The sequence below is a fragment of the Anabrus simplex genome, chromosome 10, assembly GCF_040414725.1.
Source record: "Anabrus simplex isolate iqAnaSimp1 chromosome 10, ASM4041472v1, whole genome shotgun sequence".
NCBI classification, from domain to species: Eukaryota; Metazoa; Arthropoda; class Insecta; order Orthoptera; family Tettigoniidae; genus Anabrus; species Anabrus simplex.
The window spans coordinates 59,294,837-59,319,451 of record NC_090274.1 but is presented as its reverse complement, the minus strand read 5'-3'; the positions used below and the strand labels follow the sequence as shown (position 1 = coordinate 59,319,451).

General features: G+C 39.3%; 1 protein-coding gene across 3 annotated transcripts in view; it reads right to left on the bottom strand.

Annotated features, from left to right (window-relative positions):
• The window catches only part of LOC136882406 (glutamine--fructose-6-phosphate aminotransferase [isomerizing] 2), a 211,509-nt gene that overhangs the window by 2,651 nt on the left and 184,243 nt on the right, over positions 1-24,615 (bottom strand). For all 3 annotated transcript variants that reach the window (XM_067155038.2, XM_067155039.2, XM_067155040.2), the window contains 5 exons: positions 18,410-18,608; positions 7,916-8,160; positions 5,745-5,900; positions 5,416-5,544; positions 633-767 (listed from right to left, as the gene is read on the bottom strand). In XM_067155038.2, coding sequence (XP_067011139.1) covers positions 633-767; positions 5,416-5,544; positions 5,745-5,900; positions 7,916-8,160; positions 18,410-18,608 — 864 coding nt within the window. The remainder of the gene's footprint in view (positions 1-632; positions 768-5,415; positions 5,545-5,744; positions 5,901-7,915; positions 8,161-18,409; positions 18,609-24,615) is intronic.

Genomic DNA, 24,615 nt, shown 5'->3' with positions numbered 1-24,615 from the left:
ATTGAACATGGCGGAGATAGGGCTTACAACCTCCCCTTAAACCTTTCAGCTCTTTTCAACTGCTCCCCTCCTAATATCATGGCATTATATGCTCGGTTCCTGTTTTGTGTCGTTACCAGCACTTCACTCTTTTGAGCTGAGAACTTCGTTCCATAAGATGACAACTTCCTCCCATATATTTAGCTGTTCTTGCACTTCACTCTCACCGTTTCCTCATATGCCAAGTAAAAGGCAGAAATTATGCAGTCACCTTTCTTTCTACGGGACAGGTTAGAACCACTTTATTCTTGACTGTAATAAGGATGTTTCCACATATAGTGAATATGTGAGGCCCATTAACTGAACAATTAGATACTGAAATAAGGGTGAACGGGAATTAATTTTGTACAATTTAAAAGTATCCACTAAAAATTTCAGAATGGTTCCTCAGGCAACTATGATTAACCCTATAAGCTTTAGAAAGCTATTTATTACCGGTAGGATATAACATGAACATAACAAACATATAAAACAGCTTATTATGTTTTTAAATTATAAAAAATTAATTATTGGGACAATTTTCTCTCCAGCTTAAAAACAAAAAACAAGCATTTGGTACTTTAAACATACATATTTAAAAAAATGGTATTCACCTGCAGGCAGTCAACTGTGTGGGGAACTTCCAAGCATCTGGAAGCAAAGCTTTGAGTCTCTGTGTCTCCATTCTCGCAGATGACAATAGGGCGACCCTCGCGAGCAGTCACTTGTTGAAGAGCATTCATGCATTTCTGAAAAGAGAAAGATTTTTTTTTTTTTGAAAGATGAAAAACTCTTTACACAACCTGTTCTTCAGTAACAGTTACTAGCACTTCCTCTGGTAAGGAAAATAATGGTTTCAACCAAATGAGTCTAGTGTCATCTGACAGAGAAATCAATGTTTTATAAGAGTTCGTTTTCATCTTTAGGGATTTTGGTTTAAGGCGACACTCCAGAGATAAAAAGATATTTTTACCCATTATGTTTTTTCTTTTTCATGTTCCTATACTTTATATTTTTTTACAATCTATGTTATGTCGCACCGACAGAGATAGGTCTTATAGCAACAATGGGATAGGAAAGGGCTAGGAGTGGGAAGGAAGCAGCCGTAGCCTTAATTAAACATTTGCCTAGTAAGAAAATGGGAAACCACGGAAAACCATCTTCAGGGCTGCGGACAGTGGGGGTTTGAACCCACTATCTCCCGAATGCAAGTTGGTGTTCCTGTCTGTCTTTATATAACTGGATAATTAAGGATGAGGAGAATACACATCTAAAGAGAAGGAAGGACATGAACATATAAAAGATAACCACAAACATCAGATAGGAACACACCGGCAAAAGTTCAGGGTGGGCAAAGGGAGCAAACGAAAAGATATATAGACTAATATACAAATACAAAAGACCAAGAAGAAATTCCACGTCTTCACTGGATGACTCTCTTCTTATCAACCCTAGCCCCCCCCCCCAATGAGTCCCCAGTGAGCTTGATTCTTGTTCCCAGCTTCATCAAGGAACAGACATCCACATTCTGTGAGGGACTCATTCTTTCAAGATATTTATTCTTGAATAAGAAAATTAAGAATTCAAGAAAGCTGGATGGATGTCAGAAAAGGAAGAGATAAACAGGAATAATGAAAGCGATAGCTACAGCTACAGAAATACAGTGAAACCTTGTTAAGACGTTTCTGCAGGGGACAAGGAAAAAGAACGTGTTGAGTGAGAAAACGTACTAATGAATATACAAATAAAAACTATCCAACAGGTATATGAAAACACTAGATACAATATTTTCCGACATGAGGGCACTTTGACAGCCGTTAGATGGGAGCTCCATTCATTCCATTCCTGACCTGGTCAAATGACTGGAAACAGGCTGTAGATTTTCATTCATTTCCATTGTACTAGGTTGTACCTGTGTTTTATGAGCGTGTACCTCTGCCATCTCTTGGTGAATTTTAGAATTAACTACTGGCAATCTTAGCACAGAGTATTTAGATAAGATTGCTATGTATTTTAATGTTTAGTGATCTTTGGATAGTAGTTTAAATGCCTTTGGAAATATGTGACGTACGCAATGCGGTAAGGTTGCACTCGATGTAAACAGAAATAGCAGCATGGTGAGCTTTGTACTTGCAGGACAAAAGTGTTGATTTAGGAGGTTGTACCGATGAAAGTGATAGCTACAGCACTGGTGGTGGAGATTTTGAAATAAAAATACAGTGAAAACTCGTTAAGACGTTTCTGCAGGAGACAAGGGAAACGAACGTGTTAAGCGAGAAAACGTACTAATGAATAATGAATAAAAACTATCCAACAGGTATATGAAAACACTAGATACAATTTTTTCTGACATGAGGGCACTTTATGTCATGTATCCATGGGTACAGTGAAAACTATATATCTATCTACCATTTCTAAAGATGAAAGTATTACAAGGTGTGGAAAAACACGAGAGAACAAATGTGAAAAACTTTCCGGCGGGGATTATAAAATAACAAGTACAATGATAGGTATGAAAAACACCAAACAACAAATTTGAAAACATGTGCACAGAGGCTAACAAAAATATCGAAGTATTATTGCAGATCACACACTCTTTCTAAAACAAATGTTAGTAGAATTATTTTGGAGCAGTGGGTTACTTAACATTATTTTTTGGTCACACTCATAGACAATGAATTGGAGGTTACATTCGACCATGTGCAACAGTGAGAAAATTTTGGCCGCCATTTTGAATCGAACGAAACTTTGACCGACCTGAGTGACTGAGTTGAAACTCAACATTCACAACCTCTGCGAGCTTATGTGAGTCAACTTTGTGACAGATTTTAATTTTGACTTCATTATTAAGGAATTTCACAATATTTTGCATATCCATAACTGGGCTATCACAAGACAAATAAATATGCACCACGCTAGTCAATTTCACACAATTATGTTCCTAATTCAGATATAGGCTATCGTATCACACGACAAATATTAACCACACTTCATTGTACCACTCGACACAAAATACATTTTTACCTTCTGAACGGAATGCGAAATACAACCACAAACAGGCTCACTCTGCTATTCAGAGATCTCACTGTTAACTGGCAAGCAAAAGTGAACATTTCTGAAGCTAACAGCTTGCTCTGTGAAAGTGCAACTTATCCTTTGAATGAATATTGAGTTTTCACGACCGCATTGTAATCGAAACAGACTTTCAACGTATTAGGTCGTGTTACGTACATGTAGTACGTGTTGAAGAGATGTTAAGTACAGAACAAAAATGGCCAGCCAGACACCAGTGGGATCCGAACCCACAACCTCCCTATTTCGCGTCGGTTGCTCTACCAATTGAGTTATGGTGGCCTAGGCCATCTTTGTTCTGTTTGAAAGGATCTGAGCTACAGGTCTGGCACTGCTGCTAGCACACTGTAGAGTGCGTTTAAGTCGCCCGTTGTGGGGCATGTCAATGAATATTGAGTTTTCACGACCGCATTGTAATCGAAACAGACTTTCAACGTATTAGGTCATGTTACGTACATGTAGTACGTGTTGAAGAGATGTTAAGTACAGAACAAAAATGGCCAGCCGGACACCAGTGGGATCCGAACCCACAACCTCCCGATTTCGCGTCGGTTGCTCTACCAATTGAGCTATGGTGGCCTAGACCATCTTTGTTCTGTTTGGGTTCGGATCCAACTGGTGTCCGGCTGGCCATTTTTGTTCTGTACTTAACATCTCTTCAACACGCACTACATGTACGTAACACGACCTAATACGTTGAAAGTCTGTTTCGATTATCCTTTTGAAGTTCAGGAAGGTCTTTTCCCGTAATTACGCAGCTGTAGCGACGGTTCTTACCCGAGATGGATATCACATTTCTTTCACAAGTGATGACAAATACAGTAAAATTTTCAGGTGTAGGAAAAATTTGATCATACTAAACGGTAATAGCGAAAATTCGTGACATGTTACGTGAGGTATTTTTATATAGATTTAATACGATGAGTATTGGGACTTTGAATTTACGACGTCCTAAGCGGGAAAATGTGTTAATGAGGAACGCACTAACGACGTTTCACTGTAGAAGGATTTGAAGATATGGAGTATTAATTGCAGGAAGATGATGGACCTTCACCGATGAAGATATCTCAATGAATTAGGCCTTTGCCTGTACAATGGTCTAATAATTTGGATTATTTTGCACCCGATCCCTTCACTGAAGATCACAGTGCTCAACAACTTACTTGCAGGATCAAGTGTGTTGGACTAGATTTCACCATATTTTAGGAGGACTTTTTTCAACTTTCGGCAGACAATACAAACCAGTACACAAAAAATGGAGCAAACAAAATAAAGAGGATCTAAAGTGGGAACCTAACTAACAAAGTCGCATACAAAGAGTTAGAACCCATTACAGATACCATGCGTAAGAGGTGACTGGGATTTTTTGGACATATGAGGATGCAGGATTCGAGACTTCTGAAACAACTAGTACAACACAATCTCGTCTCAAAAAATACCACAAGAGGATGTAAATGGATCAGAGAAGTAAGAGAGGATCTGAAGGAAATATGCCTTACAACAGAAGACACCACAAATAAGATAAAATTGAATACAAAACTCAAGAATGCAAACCTCCACTTTACCCTTATGCGAAACAAACCAACAACACGCATATTTCCAACCAATGAAAGGGCACGAAGATCGGAGCGTCTGAAGAAGCACTGGGAGGACCGCAAATCCCGAACAATCCCTTCAAAGAGACCCAAACAATGGACTGACTAAAGTGATCCTATGCAGTCATAAAACAAGAAAAAGAAGAAGAAGTGAAAATAAACATTTCAAAACCAAATATGCCCTTAGAAATAAAAACAAAATTGTTATATTTGAACTATGAGTTTGGTTTCTCTGGTTGTTCAAATCGCCCGCTATAAATTTTCCAAAATATTTTAATTTGTCAGAATTAATCTGCCCAATTTTGATTAGTGAAATTTTCACTTTCCTTTGCCACAGTGTTACATGCATCTATCGTAAAAATTACAGGTACAGAGGAGTAGTAGTATTATATTTACTACTGTTCAAACGTTGGCTCTACAGATTTGGAGTTGTAAAGAGGAAAAAGATGTCTGGAAAGTTGCATATGAGTAGCCTCAAAGATCCGAGGGAGAAGAATGAGAATGCCTCCTCTTGAGATGGGTCTGGTTCTGATGTGCGGAGTGTATGATAAGTGGAGTAGGTTCAACCTGATGTGTTCATACCAACAGTTGTAACGAAATGACTTGCGGTTAAGTATCCCACAGCCAGTAGTTCATAAGAAGAAAACTTTACAAAACTCTTTGATTCGTCTTCCTCAACATGAGCTGAATACCTAGCAACATGGTTTCATTTACACAGACAGGTACTTACAACATAGACAGGATCCCGTGTTACAATCATGATGACTGGCATGGTGTTATCGACAAGAGCCAGAGGTCCGTGCTTCAGTTCTCCGGCCATGATGCCTTCGCTATGCATGTACGTCAACTCCTTCACTTTCTGTTGAAGGAATTAAGACAAAGAGGTAAGTACAATGTACAGATTCAACATAGAAAGAAGAACTTAATTTATTTTCTTATTTATGAGCGTGAGTTTTTAGAACACTGTAGAGACAATGAAACATTTAATACAACGATACAAACAAATCCTAGTAATAATAACTGTGATCAAAGTTGCTTGATAACAAAGCTGAATCTTACCAAGGCACCCTCCAGACAGGTGGCAAAGTTGTAACCTCGACCCATGATGAGCAGAGACTTGTGTTTGTAGAGATCTTTGGCGAGCTCTAGGACCTGGTTGTCGATCTTCAGAACTTCGCGGATCTGCTCATCTAGATTCTGCAGTCCCTTGATTATCTAGACAAGAAAGAAATGCATTGCAGCTGGTTACAAGTAGACCATCAGAATATATGATCTAGATTTTGATGAGTTATAACATTTTATTATTCTTAGGACTGGTTTCGATGCTGGTGTACATCATCTTCAGCCACAAAATTAGAAAAACATACAATCACAAGGTTACAAAAACAATGCATAAAAGTGTACACAAATCTTACAAATGAGGAATGACTTGATTAAAAACATGAGCCGTGAACATTAACTTATAATCTTAACCTAAAAATATAGCACCAATTATCTTAAAGCTTTGTGTAAACGTCCTCTTGACAAGAGTTCTCTGAATCTAAAAACGTTAAATGACATGTGAGCAGATTAACATTGTGCCGAGGACAATAACTTATATATCACTATCTTAAAAGTCCAACACCATATTTTTTATTTCATAAGAATATTAGTATAAAAGTTTTCTTGATGAACATTCACTGAGCCTTGAAGTAAATGGTGCAAATATTAAGAAAACATTTTACTATTGGTTGAAAACGGTCTGTCGTTAAAATAGCTAAACCAGTCTTAAGACTTAACAAATTAAGTTAGAGAAGACATGCATTTTACAACGTAAAACAGTTTGAAGTTCCTTCATGTTCTCTCTAGTTCTATAATTTACCTCAAATCCTATGGAAAACCTTAGAAATGAAACTAAATGATGACTCCATTCCAGATTCCCAATGACCTCCATGACTAACTAAGCTTCCTACAGTGCTGGAGATAGCAGCTCATATTAATTTCCATTACTAAGCACTATATCTTTTGAACCGATGTCTAGATAACTTTGATGGGTTCTTCTTCCACACATGACAAGCGGCTTTCTATGGCTCTAACCATGTACGTTGTGATCTCTCTTCTTCTTTAAACACTTGTGTCTGTGATTTTTCTAATTACATCTCGGTGCTGTAGACGTGGTGAGCCTAATTCTTGAAGGTCTTTTTCTGTTTGTTTGTTTGTTTGTTTCTTTGTTTGTTTGTTTACACCAATTCAGTCTAGTCATCTTGCATTTCAAGAATGTGTGAATTCTTTTTGATAGTAAGTTTGCATGTGCATTGTATCTAATTTTGGGTATTTGTTAGTCGGATTTCTACATTGGGTTTAGGGTAGGTTTAGTGTTCTTAATCCTATAAATTTTCTCATTATTTTGCATGCTTAACTTCTTATTGTTCCTTCAGTATTTTGTGCTGGAGACAGAGGGAGGGAGGTAGGGAGAGTATGTGTGTATGTATTTAGGGCATTAAAAATGATCCACACTTCCTCCATAACTCCAGAAAGTTTGAAATGCATGACTGGTGTATACAGGTAGACATGCTATAGAAATGGCCACCAGACGATGTTTCTACTGCAAACAGGAGGAACAGTGCTGCATCATTCATGCCAATTGTGGGTGCATTCTTGGACAATGCTAAACAGCACAGAAGCAGAGAACCATGGGCAATGGTGGACTGTGTGGTATGTCTGCAGGAGATATTCACACCAGATTAGCACCCAAATGTGGGGTAGCAGCATCAAGTCTCAGGACGGTGACAATATGTGGCAGACTTTTGTTCTATGGTACACACTGCTGCATCATCGGCTATACCCTCCAGATATCACCCCTAGCAACTACTCAATGAAAGAAGTTCATTTCCAACAACGAGCTACAGACAGTTGTTCAGCAATAGCACCGGGATACACCCAAAGAATGGTTTGCTGCACAAATACGGAAACTGTTGGAAGTATGGCAAAAGTGCACAGACAATGGCAGGGAATACCTCTAATTTAATCTATATTTATTTTATTTCCATAAAGCATTAGTGTGAAGATAAAACTTAATGTCAATCATTTTTTAATGCCCCAAGTATACATAATTATTACTGTCATATTCAGCGATTGTGAGACTAAGCTCATCCATTTCAATGATTTAAAGCTATACATATGCAACAAAGAATGTGAGGATATTGGCAAATAAAACTGCTTGTTAAAAGAATGGGAGTACATGGACTTACCTCTTGTCGACGAGCCTGGAGCGATATCCTGTCCTCACTGAGTACGAGAGCGAACAGGACCAGGGAGATGAACTGGGAAGTGTAGGCCTTAGTCGAGGCAACACCAATCTCGGGACCGGCGTTAATGTGAACACCACAGTGTGACTCACGACAGATCGAGCTACCAACAGTGTTGGTAATCCCAACGATGAGAGCACCGCGATTCTTACAGTAACGTAGGGCCATCAGAGTATCGGCAGTCTCACCTGTGGAATAAGATCAACACTTTCAATGCTAAGGCAGAACATGTGAAACTACACATAAACATACACACATAATTGCATATATACTGTACATGTACCTATGTTTTTTTTTATTGTTAGTCCTACACAGTAGAACTTCGTTAGAGCAACATCTGTTTCAACGACACCTTGCCTACAGCATCAAGGTATTCTGCAGTACCAACATATTCCTCACAAAGCCTAGCTTACTATGACAAACAAAGAGATTTCTACTACAGATATTAAGTTGTTTTAATATTCAGTTTGGATTTGAATTTCTGCCATGCAGTAATTTCAGTCATCTGCAGGTCTTCGGGCTGATCAACAGTCGCTTGATAGGCCAAGGCCCTTTAGGGCTGTAGAGCCATGGAGTTAGGTTAGTATTTTTATCAACTGAAGAAATAAATATTGCCAAAGCTGAAGACGATATCTCTGACAGTGATGATGATGATTTACCATTATCTGAATTGCTACAAAAATGAACTGTGATATTCTGAATCAATGAGATTATGAAATGTATGCAACAATAGAAAATGGTCTAGTTACAATGGAGGCAGAAATGGACTATGATGCTGCAAGTGAAGGCAAGAATAAGGGCCACAATGGCCATGAAGAAGAGGAAGGAAAGTCTGTTCCAGGGCCTCCCAGGGTGTATGCACTGGTGCATTGCACGGCCCAAGGTGCAAAAGACTATTTCTCTACGTTGATCAGAGTGCAGAGCCCTCCCTCATTGCTCCATTTTAAGCAATAGCTCTGTCTCTCTCCTTCCCTACTCCTATCTCGCTTGCTCTGCCTGTCTCTCCCTTCCTCATTTGTTCTGCAGCGCTCCACCACCAGAGCCGAGTTGAACCGAGCTTGGCCGACTCGCCCTGAGACAAAACGCTGGTCCGAACAGGGCCAAATCAAACCGATGTACGGTGCAGAGAACCTCTGTGCCTTGGTTAGCAGGTATGAGATTTTGGGCGTGTGAGAGGCCCTGGTCTATTCCAAACGTGAGTGATGCTTTAGAACCCAAAACAGCCAGGCTGAGTTGCTCAGACGGTTGAGGCATTGGCCTTCTGACTCCACCTTGGCAGGGTCGTCCTGGCTCAGTCCAGCGGTATTTGAAGGTGCTCAAATGCATCAGTCTTGTGTAGGTAGATTTACTGGCACATAAAAGATCTCCCGCGGAACTAAATTCCGGCACCTTGGCATCTCCAAAAACCATAAAAATAGTGGGACGCAAAAACCAATAAAATTATTATTATTCTGCATGAATGGGTCACTTAGGACCATGCAAAATCAACATTTGTTAAGCTTTCCTCCTTGCCAAACAGTTTATTTTCATTGATTGTTGTAATTTCTGTTCTTGTGACCAAGAGAGTTGTGAACATGTTCCATGAAGCTACGGGAAGAAGCAGTGAAATTGCAATGCAAATTATGAATATACACCAATAAGCCATTAAATTATGACCACTTAACTAATATGGTGTAAGACTACCTCTAGCCTGCAAAAACTATGACTGGTCGTGATACATTGATTCATCACAGAGGAGGAAGGTATACTGGGGAATCTCGTGCCACTAGCACAACAGCAGGTCTTAGAGTTGGTGTACACTGCAGGGTGGTGGTAACGCAGCACGATCCCCCTTCCTCAGGTCAAACCAGACATGTAAAATTGTGTTCATATCTGGTTTATTTAAGAGCCATGGAATTAAAGTAAATTCGCTTTCATGGTTTTTGAACCAGTCCTTCACAATAATGGCATGGTGCCTTCATGGTGTGGCTATCACAAGCAGGGACCACTGTTGACATGAACGGATGAACTTGGTTCTTCCCAATAACATCCAGATACCTGACAGTTCTCAGAGAATGGATGATAATGGGCTCCAGAATGTCCCATAAAAATCATCAAGATCACACATCCTCAATCGACCTATCTCCACTCAACAGTGGAACCAGTTGCTATGGCTTCCAACGGTACTTAGTGTATTCGCACTTAGCTGTCGATATGATGAACCAGAAATCTTGATTCAGTGGACCAGGTAACATTTTTTTCAATCCTTCACAGGCCAGTATTGATGATTTTGTGCCCATCTTATGCACTGCTAGCAGTGGAGTGCAGTAATAACTGGGGTACGACTGGGTCTTCGACTCCACAGTCTCGTGTGCAGGCAGCAGTGTTCTCTGAACCGCATGCTGAGAAATATTGCCCAGTCATTACTATTGTACTTGTGACCCAGCCGTTGCTCCGAAGAATAGACAACAAACAGCCTTTGCTGGCTTCTAGTATCAATTAGCCCCTGTCAACACATGGCTGGATGACTTTAACGTAGACTCACATTTCTAGACAACACATACATGGAAAGAAAAATTTTATGACTCTCTTAGAGTTTGGGTAGAATGCGTATATTGCCGATAGCATTTAACTTACGATTATGTTTACCGATGTCTTCAAAGAGTAGGTATCTGACTGTTCCAATAGTAAATGTATTTCGACCTTCTGTCGACAGAGGGCAGCTCCCTCTGTCGCGAGCGAGAAGGATCTTTTCTCAGCGAAACCTTTTTCAATATCTTCTCCTTGAAGTAAATGTTGGGCTATTTATGCTGGTGAATTAAGAGATGGGGGGGGGGTCTCTCTCTCTCTCTCTCTCTCTCTCTCTCTCTCTCTATATATATATATATATATATATATATATGGATGTTTTATAAGTTTAAAACTGTGCTAATCTCTGCATCATTTGCGTGCTTCGATGAATGATATAGGCAGTAATGGAACATTTTGAATTTGATTCATTTGTATCTCATCAGTTTTCTTTTTATTATGGCCGACCGAAGCCCATCTTGGTACTCGGGGCGAGAATGGCATGTGTGTGAGTTGAGAAGGTGATTGTGGTGTGTCAAAATCTGGTCTCTGTTTATTTTAAATGAGTTTCTCGATGAAACATTTTGCCATTATTTGGAGGTATGGTCTGTGTGTTGGCCGGAAGGTCTATTCTAGCCGTACGCAAAATGTAGGTGATGGATCTACGCGTGACCGTGGGGTCACAAACGTCCTACTGTTCTTTGCCCTAGGTGAGCTATATATCTACTATTGACGTGAGACCTTATTGATGAAATGTTGAATTGCACTCTACGAGTTGCCCTGATTTTATATACTCGCACCAATCTGCCGGAATTATTTGCCTTTGGGGGCAAAAAGGATTGCATGATTGAATGAATGTGTAGATGAATGAGCTGAGTGCCAAGATGACTTATCGGTCTGTTGAATTAATGCCTATTTGTTCCCTATCGCGCCTCTTTTTCTCTTGGGTGCGAAGTCTTTATTTTGTTTCGTGTGCGTCCTAGTCATTTACGACCTGAAGCTCGCCGTGTAGGTTTATTTCTTTCATGGCCGTGGGCTGGTCCATGTTACTCTTATTGTTTTGTTTTCCGTTCATTGTTCCATGGAGCATTGTCTTTGCCCCTCGCGGATAATTTCCGCGGTACGGCTGTTCTCTGATTTAATCACTTGACTATTTTATCTGCTCCTTGGTGTGTGGGAATCGATATGAGAGAGGTATTGTTAAAGAAAAGAAAAAAAATAAGGGTGGGATTTAGATAAATGACTCCCACGCTTGAAAGAGTTTCTATTCCTCGCCGAAGGAAAGATCGAATAAAGATTGAGTAAATGATATTCAGCTCGCAGTTTTGAGTAGCGAGGTCAGTGGTTGAATAAATGCTAACATCTCAAGAGTAACTCTGCCCTATGCACGTAAGAAAAGATGAGGTCACGAAACCTTGGTACGATGGTCATTTGGGCTGACGCCGTGTATGTATGTATTACCCTGTTATTATTACTGGTTATTTCATTTAATTAATCTCTTCGACTTACGTTACATTACAATAAATTCTCATCTATCATTTATACGGATTTTTACTCGAAATAGTGTTAGTTGCTAGCTTGAATTGTTTGAGGAGAATAACGTTTTCAGCTCAGGACTGTGTCTTCCGCCCTTCCTGATCGGGGATCCATGGCTAATTTGTTTCCCTACGATGATCGTGATTCACTGTGTGTTCTCATGTCTCAATTGACAGATACAAGACAAGGCTACCTGCTGCAAAAAAAAAATCTGAAAATTAGTTTTCATGTCATAGCACTTCAAAGTAATGTAAAATTTGTGCTAAATATGTGACATCACATGCATACTCTGTTATACGATGGCGCTGTGTTGACTCGCGCGCTCAGTTGGAGGTCAGCAGTCATCATGACTACATCATGGTCAGTTAAAATTGAAATAATTGATAAAGAGGTTCAACCTATTCAATACAAAAGAATAAGAAATGTAGTGAATTACATTCTTATTTAATAATAAGTAGAAGTGGTACCGGTTTCGACCCTAGTCCAGGTCATCAGCCGATTAAAACGTGAAAAACAATGCATAGGAAAATAAAATAAAAGATCAAGTACACTCCGGATCAGTAGAAGAGGCGATATAAAAATGAACGGGGGTAGACACTGTAAAATTCAGAAGAAGTAAAATGTAAGTCACTTAAAAGAAACAGTGCGTAATTTTCTGAGCGGCAGTATGGCACACGCAGTGTTAGGCAAAGTCTTTTAATGTTTATGAATACCGGAGAACGGTTAAATGAGCTACCTTTTAAACACTGTCAGGCACAAAGTCTTAACATAATCGAACACATACGAAGATCCATAATCGTGCTGGAGTTGAAGATGAGTAGATCTATTGAAGTAACTTGTCAGCTCCCGGTGATCAGCGCGATATATTCAACATCAGGCACTGTGGTTTCAAACGCCAAAGTAAAATGGAGAATAGCTTGATGATCCAGTATTTTCTTCGGTTGCGGGAAAGTAAGTATATAAAGATACATATAATACAATTCAATATAATTGAATAAGTAACTGTGCTCCTATAGAATTTTTAAAACAGTTGATGTGAAAAAAACAATTGTGAAGAGAAAAAATATAGTAAAAAGTGCAATACCGGAAACGAATGAAAACGTATATGCACAGTGCGCTATTTTTTAAACGTAAAAAATTCAGGTCATGATTGAAGTAGTCGAAATCGGCGCAAGGCAAGAGTTGAGTATGAATGAGAAGAACCGAAATGAAGGTGGATTTTTTTTTTTTGAGGTGAAAAGAAAAGATAGAATAAGTTAATAGAGAAAGAGGAGTAGTGGAGTAAGAGAAGAATAAAAGAAATTGAAGTTAAATGGTGCTGAGGAAGGATAAGATGGGGAGATGAAGAAAGGGTAGTTTAGGGTGGGTTAGGAGGGTGGGTTATTGGAGGTAGAAAATGTGGGTAGGAACTTTGTAAGGCATGGAAAATAGAATTGGGGTTTTGAAATTTAGAATTTTTGTACCAGCAATCATTTTTGCTACATTCATGTCTGTTACTTTGAACTTGTGAGTAAAAATCCTGAGCCACCTAGCTTTAACTGCCCTGAAGGTGATTTTCCGTGGTTTCTCATTTTTAACTTTAAATACATCATGGTCAGTTGTAATTTAATGATGGAAATGATAAATTTGATTATTACTTTTACTCTTAATATTACTCCCGAACTCTTAAATTATGTATCTTATTTCTTATACCACAGACCCATACTACACCGAGTTATCACACACATTCCAAGTGTACCATGTTTTATTGAATAAAATTTATTATCCACATAATATTCGTATTTTATTTCTAATAAGCAACCCTATGAAACCCTCAAAACCCTGATGTGATGGTCTACCGCCAATATTTGTTGTTTGCCCACCGCTACATCACTCTCGGTATATGCTCACAACAGCAACAAAAGAGCAGGGAACCAGCCGTGCCATTTCAGAGATGCCGGTAACAAGGTGCCATACCGTCATAATTTGACAACTTATCAAATTCATACATACATTAGAACCTCGATAATTCTAAATCAGTTAATTCAAAATGAGACATGTATAGAGTCTCTTGGAGATGGAAAGCGTTTGTAGAAGATTTTATTTGTAAATCTTTTAAGTAATACTTACTGTACGATCTGGAGTGTTGTGCTAAAATATTTTATTTGTATTCCATTTAGCTACCTAACCTGTACAGTGTAAAATATTGTTGTAGCATATTTTATTTGTAACTACTAGATTAATGTTCTATATTTACTGGAACAGTCCAGAAAGAATGTGCTGCGAACCTTTGGAACAGGGTGTGTCGGCCTTTGTCAGTTATGGTTCTAGAAATATGTCCTTTCTATTCTGGAAAATGGAAGGTTCACGATTGGTGTCTGTATATGTGTTCGAGAATGTTGGTTAAATATCGCGAACGGAGATAAGAGTTGTGATTGGTGAATCTGGATGGCGATGGGCATGCTCCTGCGTTCTGATTGGCTACTCCAAGGGCAGACTTCCCTTTTATAGGGAGCGAGGCAGCATTTCGCCGGTCTGTCTGGCTGTCTGTGGTCTATCTGTCGTCTGCCAAAGTTTTGATGTCGTCGGAGACTCCTCTCTTTCAGCATGGGGTGCCTTAGGGCAAGCACGTTTGTTTTCTGTCCCGTTTTAATTAGCATTTAATTTTCGTTGGTGTATCATCACAGGAGATTGCCCTAATCACCACTCAATTGTTCAAATATTTTTGAGAGCACGTTTAGTTTTATTCTAAATTGTAATAGCATGTTGTGTTTCCGCTTACCTTCTAGATTGTATCGTAGAACTCGATTTGTGCTGAGAAATATTTGCTTAACTCTTTGGACTTAAGGCAAGGCTCTTGTCAAGGAACATCTTAATTTGTATTCGTCAAAGAATGTTTAATTCGTGTGTCGTTTGTATCTAGATTTTCTGCACAGCTGAATTTAATGGTTATGAATTTCATGTTTTTGGTCCATATTGAACTGAGACCCATCTAGGGGTCGAAACTAGTACCGTGTAATTTGTAATTTTATGAATATATTTTAGTATTGAAAAGGTGGAAACGTTTACGTTGTTATAATTACTTATATATTACAGCTGAATTTGTTCGGAAGTTAATATGTATTGTCAAATTTTGAAAACAATGTTTTAAAAACAAGAGATCACTGTTGTCTTTTCGGAAAACCGCAACCTTCGCATCCATATGGCCTTTGGTTGGTTCCCGGTCCCATTCCACGTCCCTTGTTTTATTACCGTGAAGTTGCCCTCCCTGATATTTACTTGTGCTGTTTTCGGCGCAGGTCTGTGCAGTTCATCCGATGTTTATAGTGTGTGTAGTGTTTAAGGTACCGTGTAATTGCTTTTATTTTCCTCCCTTTTAACCATGTTTTGTGTAGCCGCTGTAGTAACGGTTACATAAAATCCCATCTAATTCAAAGAAGCTTTCATTTCTGGAAACATGAGGTACGGTTTTGCATGTTATTTAAATTGTTAATTTGAAATACAGATAATTCGTCATTCAAAGAACAATGTAGGTCTCAACACTGAAATTCAGTCTTTTAATTCAAAACTGGCTTTACATTTAAAAAAAAAAGTATTTTTCAAAATTTATCCGCTTCATGATAGAACGAGTCTCCTGGAACGTGCTAGGGTAGCTTTCCGCATTTTCACTCACTTCGGTGTATCTACAGTGTGCTTCATATTTGCTAAGTTAGAAAATGAAAACCTACAACCTGTTTTCCAGTCTGACCGGGTCAGGGATGTAATGAATGAAACATATATAGGCTGTTATTACAATGGGGTCGCCACTCCCAAGGTGATTTATTAATGAGTGATAAATGCTATGAAATGATAATGGAGAGTGTTGCTGGAATTAAAGATGATGGAAAACCGGGGTACCCAGAGAAAAACCTGTCCCGCCTCCGCTTTGTCCAGCACAAATCTCACATGGAGTGACCGGGATTTGAACCACAGTATCCAGCGGTGAGAGGCCGACGTGCTGCCATCTGAGCCACGGAGGCTCCTTTGCTAAGTTAGAGTAAAATTGTAATTCTTTTGTATTCAGCATTTTACAGAATGCCACAATATCACGTAACAGGCAGTGTGCAGAGAAGCAGAATCACTGGCAATGCCGACAGTTGGCGAAAAAGCGTGGTTTATATAATCAATTCATAGGCACTGAACAACAATGTCAATGCCAATGAAACTGCATTGTTTTTTTTAGTGCCAAGCCGAAACGACTTGTGGTTTTAAAGGAGAGAAGTGCCAGTCAGGAAATCATACAAGGGTGGGAATCATCATACTGTGTTGCAATGCACACGGAAGCGAGAGACTATTCCCTCGTCATAGGAAAGTTCGATAAGCCACAATGTTTTAAAGGCGTCGGGCACTTTCTGTGAAAGTACAATGCATCTAAAAAATGCAAAAAGTACAGTAATCCAAATAATAAAGCATTTGCACAGAGGAGTGAGCATAAATAGTCTGCCCACTTTCTAACAGATTTTAATTTTGTGTTCATTAGTTTTGAATTTCACAACTTTGTTTGTATACATAACTAGGCCATCACAAGCCAAATATGCACCATGCTAGTCAGTTTCACACGATTATGTTCCTAATCCAGATATAGGCTACCTTGTCACATGACATATTCGTTACACTTCACTACACCAGTCACCAAAAAATAAATTTCTACCTTCTGAATGGAATGCAAAATACAAGCACAAATAGGCTTACAGTGTTATTCAGCAATCTTGCTGTTAACCGGCAAACAAAACTGAACATTCCTGAGGCTAACTGCATGCTCCCCGAAGGCGCAACTTATCCTGTGAAGTTCAAGAATTCAAGTTTTCCCATAATCATACAACTGTGTCGATGGCTATTACCCAAGTTGGAAATCACGTTTCTTTCACAAGGGATGACGAATAACAACTTCAGGGCTAGGAAAAATGTGATCAAACTAAGCAGTAATAGCAAAAATCTGTGATGCAATAAGACAGTTATTTTTATATACATTTAATACAATGTGAATCGGGACTTCGAATTTACGAAGTGCTGAGCAGGAAAACATGAGAGAGAGACAGACACTCGTACGCACTCACGCCAGCACTTCAGGTGCAATAAATATTCTTGGACTAGAGTGGTCATAATGCAATGGCTCATCAGAGTAGAATTTAATTTGGGAAGTGTTCATTAGGTAAGGAGGAGAAGACAGTCAGAAATTACAATCTACTATTCCTCAATGAAGAAGCTTAGCGATTAATGTACATACTATAAAACTCTTATAAAATTCAATACTGTACATTATGATGTAAGTATTTCATTTTGCATTTTTATACCAAGACATATTTCTCATTTAGCCTTTATCTCCTCCTTCTGAGTACCTTCCTGCCATTGTACCCACATGTTTGTACCAGCAATCATTTTTGCTACATTTATGTCTGTTACTTTGAACTTGTGAGTAAAAATCCTGAGCCACCTAGCTTTAACTGCCCTGAAGATGGTTTTCCATGGTTTCTCATTTTTACACTAGGCATATGCTCGAGCTGCACCTTAATTAAGGCGTCGGCTGTCTCCTTCCCACTCCTAGCCCTTTCCTATCCTACTGTCACTATAAGACCTATCTGTGTCAGTGTGGTGTAAAATAAATTGGAAAAATGTCACATATTTTCTTCATAATTGGCTGCAAAACATCGCACAATGCCAGTTATCCATTATCCTATGAAAACAGAGTTACGTCATTCAAAAACATGTGCGAGCTCTCTACGATTAGCCTTACAACCCGTAATTTTTTTTTAACTCTTGCTTTTGCTACGGCTTTCAACTGATATATTTCACTTGTGATTGCATATCCTAACCTTCCTTCTTAGAGTCAAGCCAATATTCAATTCTTGGAAATGCCATTCCCTTAAATCCGCCAAATGCCCGGCGGTTACCATTTATCAGTTCAAGATGAGCTATAATTTTCCTCCAATCATGTATGAAGTTCGTTCACTTCATACTTTCTTCATGCAGCACAATTACCAATTTGCTCTGCCTCATGGAGTCTTTCTTTAGCCCTAACAGACAACTCACACCTGTCATCCTAAACAGGTGATATTACTTAAGCTGGCACCAAGTAAATGATGTAATATATACATGAATGCTTCTCGCTTTTGTCAGGAGCAGATTTGTCAACAAAGTGGGTGGAAAAGTACCAGCTTCCAGATTTCTGTTCATCAGTAGTAGGCCCTACTCCATCAACCTCGACACAAATAATACCAGCATCCCAAGTTTCTGCCACCAAATTTGGAAGAAAATATTTGTGGGGATTATTACTTGTGTGTATCTGGTATATTCTAAAATTTAGCTTTGAACAAGTCAGCCAATTCAAGCACTTACCTGACTGTGAAATGAAGAAGCAGACGTCATCTCTGAAGACGGGTGTATTTCTGTCGAGGAAATCAGAGGCCAACTCCACCATAACAGGCAACTCCGTCAGTTCCTCCAGCAGCTGACGAGTGGCAATGGCGCTGTGGTAGCTGGTACCGCAGCCAATAAGCATCAGCCGGCGACAGCGACGGATCTCAGGAATGTAATCCTGGAACATTCCCATTAGAATATTTTTTTTTTATATCTACCACTTATTATGCCTTTGCTGCAGGATGCAGTGATTACAGTGCATTATGTCTTCTGGTATGGGCCAGAATAAATTTGTTACTTTCATTGACCTGTCTCAGTCCCATCTTTGGCTTTGAAGATATGAAAGTGACCGAGGTATGAGCGATTCTAGTAATACCGTTCCTTATGCAGCCAGTCCGTTATGAATGATGTGAAAATATCGTTCATAGGGTCGGTTGGTCCATGCATTTCAGTGGGTTTGGCAGACTGATTTTAATAGCAACTTCTGGCTCAGTGAGGAAAGAAACTGGAAACTACATCACTCGTCATTTCCCTAGTACGCCCCTTCAGTGACACCCAGGCTATCTATGACTGCTGTTGGTGGAGCTGTAGAGGATCAAACCAGCCTTTGGGCTGAATACCCAACATACAACACACACATACCACTTATTGCCACCATAACAATAGTCAAGATAAAGTCCTAAGGGCAAAAGTTGAGGAAAACGTTGTGCAGAAAAGTACTGTGAAAAAAAAAAAAAGGTAGAAATAATGTAATTTACTGTTCCATGATGAACCAGAATACATGTAACAACTGTAAGGACAAAACATGTGCTTGTGCGGACGCTCATCTTTTCCATTGTCACCTACATAGCAGAAACCTTGATCTTAAAGAAGACAGGCCATCACAGGATCAAATCCTTCAAAATATAGTGCTACAGGAGATATTTATTTTTGCTATTTGCTTTATGCTGCATCGACATAGACAAAAATCCGCTCTGCAAGCAAAGAATAATGGCATGGCAAGTGAAAATACCTCGACAAACAACGTCTTGCATCATAAAAGGAAAACCTCAGGGTTGGAGCATACCAAAGAAGCATGGGACAGCGACTGACAGTAGCTTTAAGGCCAATAAGAGCCATAAGAGCCAAGAGACTAGTGGAGAAGCATGCAAATGGCAATCACTGCAAAATTCTCTTAATGGTTGAGGAAATTCATCACAGAAGAAAGTTTGAATGACCAGAATGATCGGGTGTATTTTCACAGCTCTAAGGAAGCTGCTGCCAAATTTCCAAAAGTGAAAGAGATCACTGTCGAGTATCCATAGTGGTTTGGTGGAAAAGGTCACTAGAGGGCATCACATTACTGCATTTCTGTGAAAGAGGAGGGAAACCACGTGCCACCAACCACCAAACTGACATTCTGGAAAGAGATGTGTAAGCCACTGAACACCACTTTGCTTGCGGCTAAGCAATGGATATTCCAGGATGACTCGGCACCCATCCACAAGGCAAAGTCTACACAACGTTGGCTGGAGAGCAATCTGCCCGAGTTTATCCCCCTGTCGATTGGTCGCCAGGATGCCCTGACATTAATCCACTGGACTATCATTTGTGGGATATTTTAGAGGAGAAGTCCAGCTCTAAACCTCATTGCAGTATCAGGTCCTTAACTCTTTGGGGTCCATTGTCGGACTCTGTCCGACATTGTCAATTTTCTGTTCTGGTCCTATATTGGACCTAGTCCTGATACAACTTTAAGGTTATACATTTTGTATGTTGGAGCGTAAATGGTGCTGAGCTTTATACAGTACTTGGCCCAGACATTTCTCTGTTCTGTGAAGCCTTCTACTGTTTCTTTGTTTTAACACAGTTGCTTATTCTTTGGAGATAGTTCATTGCTGTTGTGTTTATATTTGTTATCAACATGGCATCCAACAGTCGTGACATGGGAACAGATGATGTTCACGGACAGTTGTTTGACAGTGGTGGTGATATTGATGTTAATTTGTTGACCAATTCCAAAAGTGAAATTAGTGTTCCCAAATCTGAGAACAATTTTCTGAATGAGGAAGAGGAAATTGAGGTGGAAGACAGTGGCAAAAAACGGTGATGTAGGAGGTGAGGAATGAAGAAGGTGAATGATTTTTAAAATATTCATACAACTGTGCTACTTCGTATAGAATACACACCTCTTAATACAGGAAAGAAGCCGGTAGCTTTAGTGAACAGTTTTCAACTATATAATATGCAGCAAAAGGCAGAAAACAAGTCTGAACTGAGTTCACAATCCTTTCAGGGATTGAGTTATCATGCATCTTACAGGGGACAATATGAAACAAAATGCCCGTAAGCACAGCCAACAGAGCATCTCTGATAAAGAATTTTCTCCGAATGGGAATCACTCAAAGCCAAAACAAACTAACGACTGTGCCATGTGTCCTGACAGGAAAGTGAAAGGAAGCAGAAATAAGACAATTTTACTGTGAGATCTGTCCAGGAAACATGCCTCTGGAAGTAGGCCTACCACACTTGCACAAAATATTGCTGATAATTTTGTTAACCTAATGGATAAGAAATAAATGTGGAGTTCACATATTTTATGTAAAAATTCAGCATGTTACTAATGTGAGTATTTCCTTCCCATACTTGCCTAATGCTAAATTGGACCCTTGCTAGATGCAGGCAACAAATTAATTAGACCCCAAAGGATTAAAGGCAGTAGCCTCAGTACTCCTAGAAGTAGTGCATGTGGTTAGAGACGAGTAGCTGGAGCATTTGAAGAGGTATGTCAAGGGAAAGGATGGACACTGAGTGACTAGTGTGTTGTATACAGAGATGCTGACTTTCAAGAAAGGCAATTCGTAATGCAGCCGTTAGGGCACCGGGAAAGGGGGGGGCCTGTAGATTTTTTTCCCGAGATCTAACTTAACACTTTCCCGCAAGGTTGCGTAGTAAAGCGTACTGGAGTCGCACATTGTCTCCCGCGGGTTGCATAGTAAAGCGCACTCTACTTTCAAACTGACTTCCTCTGCCATCTATCTGCTAAACATTTAACTTTTTGGAACCAGTGAATTTCCTAGATACAACTGGCACGCACAGAATCCTAAAATAAAGTTATATGTTTTCCTAGATAGAACAGACAGCTGACTGAATGTAAACACATTGCAGCAACATGGCTGCTCATAACCAGTTGACTGCAGAGGATATTTGTTACAAATTAGATGAATACGTTGATGAATGCAATTCTAGCGAGTTTGAAATTTTAGGTATGATGATAAAAATGGTATGGGAAGCAGATGGAACAGGATATGAATCTGAGGGAAATCGAAATACAGCACGGGACAAGAAATGTTCATTCAGGTACAGTCTCCTTATAAAATATTAGGCCTACTTGTACAAAACATAACTATCATTTTTAATTGTCCAGTTAATTCTGTTTCAGACTATGAGCCTCTATGTAGTTACATAATACTGCAACTAATGTCAATTTATCTGCCAATCCCATTCAGTGAAAAACTGTTTATAATTTGTATGTCCGAGAGGCAGTATGATTTACTATCTAAATATCTTCATCCGACTGATGCCGAAAATGAAATAAATTAGGAGATTCAGGGAGAAGTCCTGCATTCTCTGCATTACCAAGAAAATAAGAGCTCCATCAGATTGAGCAATTCAGACTGAGTTCAAGAACAAGCAATTTAACATTATGCACCATACTGGATGCTTCTTTATGTATCATTTTAGAATAACTATAGTGTAATTTTCATTGTTATGAAATTTGAAAGTGATATCTTAAGTCGTTTTTACAGAATAAATTATTTAGTGAAGGTACTCCACAACTATACCTGACAAGCAAATTATTACCCTAGGTTTCACCAGACAGTGAGTCAAAGATAGACCGTGGGAAAGGGTTAAATATCATTGAAAAATCAATGAACAACATTCAATTCAACCAGCTGTAACATATTCAAGGACTGGCATATAAAGAGTGTACGATTCTTACCTGCTAAAGTAACAGGTGATCTGCAGTACATATCTGAGTGGAGGTTGAAGGACCATTTCTTTTGTTGAGTACTGTAGTTGCTCCCTTAGCAGCTTGTAGTTCCTGTTTGGTACACAAACACTGGTGACATGCTTTTTCTTTTGAAATCATGTGCATCCTCTGCACTAACAGAGCACTTAACAGTTCGGAGTTCATATTAGCACGGAATTCAGTCTTGTTCTTCCTCATCATGCACCTCTGAAAAATCTCGGCTACACACATTACAAAACACGTGTGAATGAGATTTTGAGGAACGCAGTAAACAGGCCCATTCTTTCGAGTATTCCTTCCTAAATTTTTGAACTATTTTTGGCTTATTACTAACGTCACTAGTCACGGTAACATCATCACACGTATTTTCCTGCACAAGAAACAGTTTTGTTATTTCAAACCTTTTGCGTTTCGTAACACATGATTAGCATATATCCTAGAAGAAATTTGGCAACCAAAATCACAGTAAATACTTCTTCAACAGTAACGCACACAGTATTCATAATGAAACAGTGTTTGTCACCACTTTGTCGCCAAAATAACGACAAAACAACTCGCATACTTGCATGGAAGTCTGATCATGTTATGAACAAAGACAACAACCCCGCAGAACATACCACTTCATAGGTGCCTATTCTTCCGGTACTGGAAGCACACACACTGCATTCGGCACGTGAAAACTTGAAATGTTCTTAAACGAGGGACAGGAAAGGGGTATAAATGATTGCTGAGAAATCCGAAAATAATATTCTGAGAATTCAAGCTGAAATGGCATTCCTTGTGTATCTTTTTGAACACTTCGTTCATACACTTACATTTTAAAATCAACAAAAAATTGTAATTTGTGGTGTGTGATTCGTAAAGGCATAATTATTATGACTGAATCGTAATAGTTGGCATCTATGTGCATACTCTGTGTTGTCTCAAATAAATTACACACAAGATACATCTAAAAGGTATGGTGAATGGACCGATATCGTAATGGCAAAGTGTTGTAACTGTATGCATGTGCATGTGAATAGAGAGACATCTCGAGAAGTCAAATGCACAATGCACGTGCCACATGATCAAGAGTTTCCGGTTCATCCCGAAAGTGTTTGAACCACAGTCATAAACATATTTTCTGCTTAGGGCTTGTGTTCTGTACATTTACACCAACAACGCATGCATCTCTGTTGCTGTCTTTGCCAATTTGTATTGCTCCACTGCACTATGACACGAGTCTTTATACGCACAATGTTTGACTGGCCGTAGCACACTAATCTGCTTCAACTCCGAGTGTTCAACGCTACGTAGCGCTTCTCGAGATGTCTCTTTATTCACATGTGCATACACTCAGTGTAGTCACACGTTGCCATTGCGATAGTCATCCAATCACTCTACTTTTTAGACACACCTTGTATGTACATTTGTTGTAGTTGTCACTTCTGTACACACTAGCTGCCTCTGTATGCGGGACAGAACTTACAGTATAGCAAGACTAGTGGCCAAGTGCACGAACCCTGTTTAACATGATCAGCATTTAACCATTAGCTCTCACGCGGTGGGCCATACCCGGCAATGAGAATATCCCGCATAGATCCTATGTCGGGCAATGGCCGACATGATTTTCTTCACTATATAACTCCTTTGTCGGGTTATGCACGCAAAAATTACAGGTACAGTAAGCTACTGCCATCTTTTGACAATATGAAGCCATGTATAGCTATAATCTCTTTGAAATGAGGTTTTGTGGGTATTCTCTGAAGACCATGCGACTTTGTAACAGATGTTGTTTAGCAACATGGTGTCATTGGAGCAGCATGAGAAGTAAATAGCCAGGCTTTTATATGAAAGTGACGTTTATTTCAGTGATAGCGAGAGTGTTTTCAATTAAATGGCGAGGAAGATATTGCGGAACTAGATTGTGTTGGTGAGTTGAGTAATGAAGGTCCTGATAATGAGAAAAGCATGCTAAATGGCAGCGCTGGTACCTCTACTGATGGCTGGAGGGAATACTATAACATGGACTTGGACTTCAAAAGAATCTTAGTCACAGGTATGTCAGGTTACAAGCCACAGCAAGGGACTAAACCTAAGAGTGAACTTCACCTTTTGCAATTACTCATGACTGACTAGTTATTGTTGGAAATTGTGTATGAGACTAACAGGCATGCCAGTGTAAACATTCAAA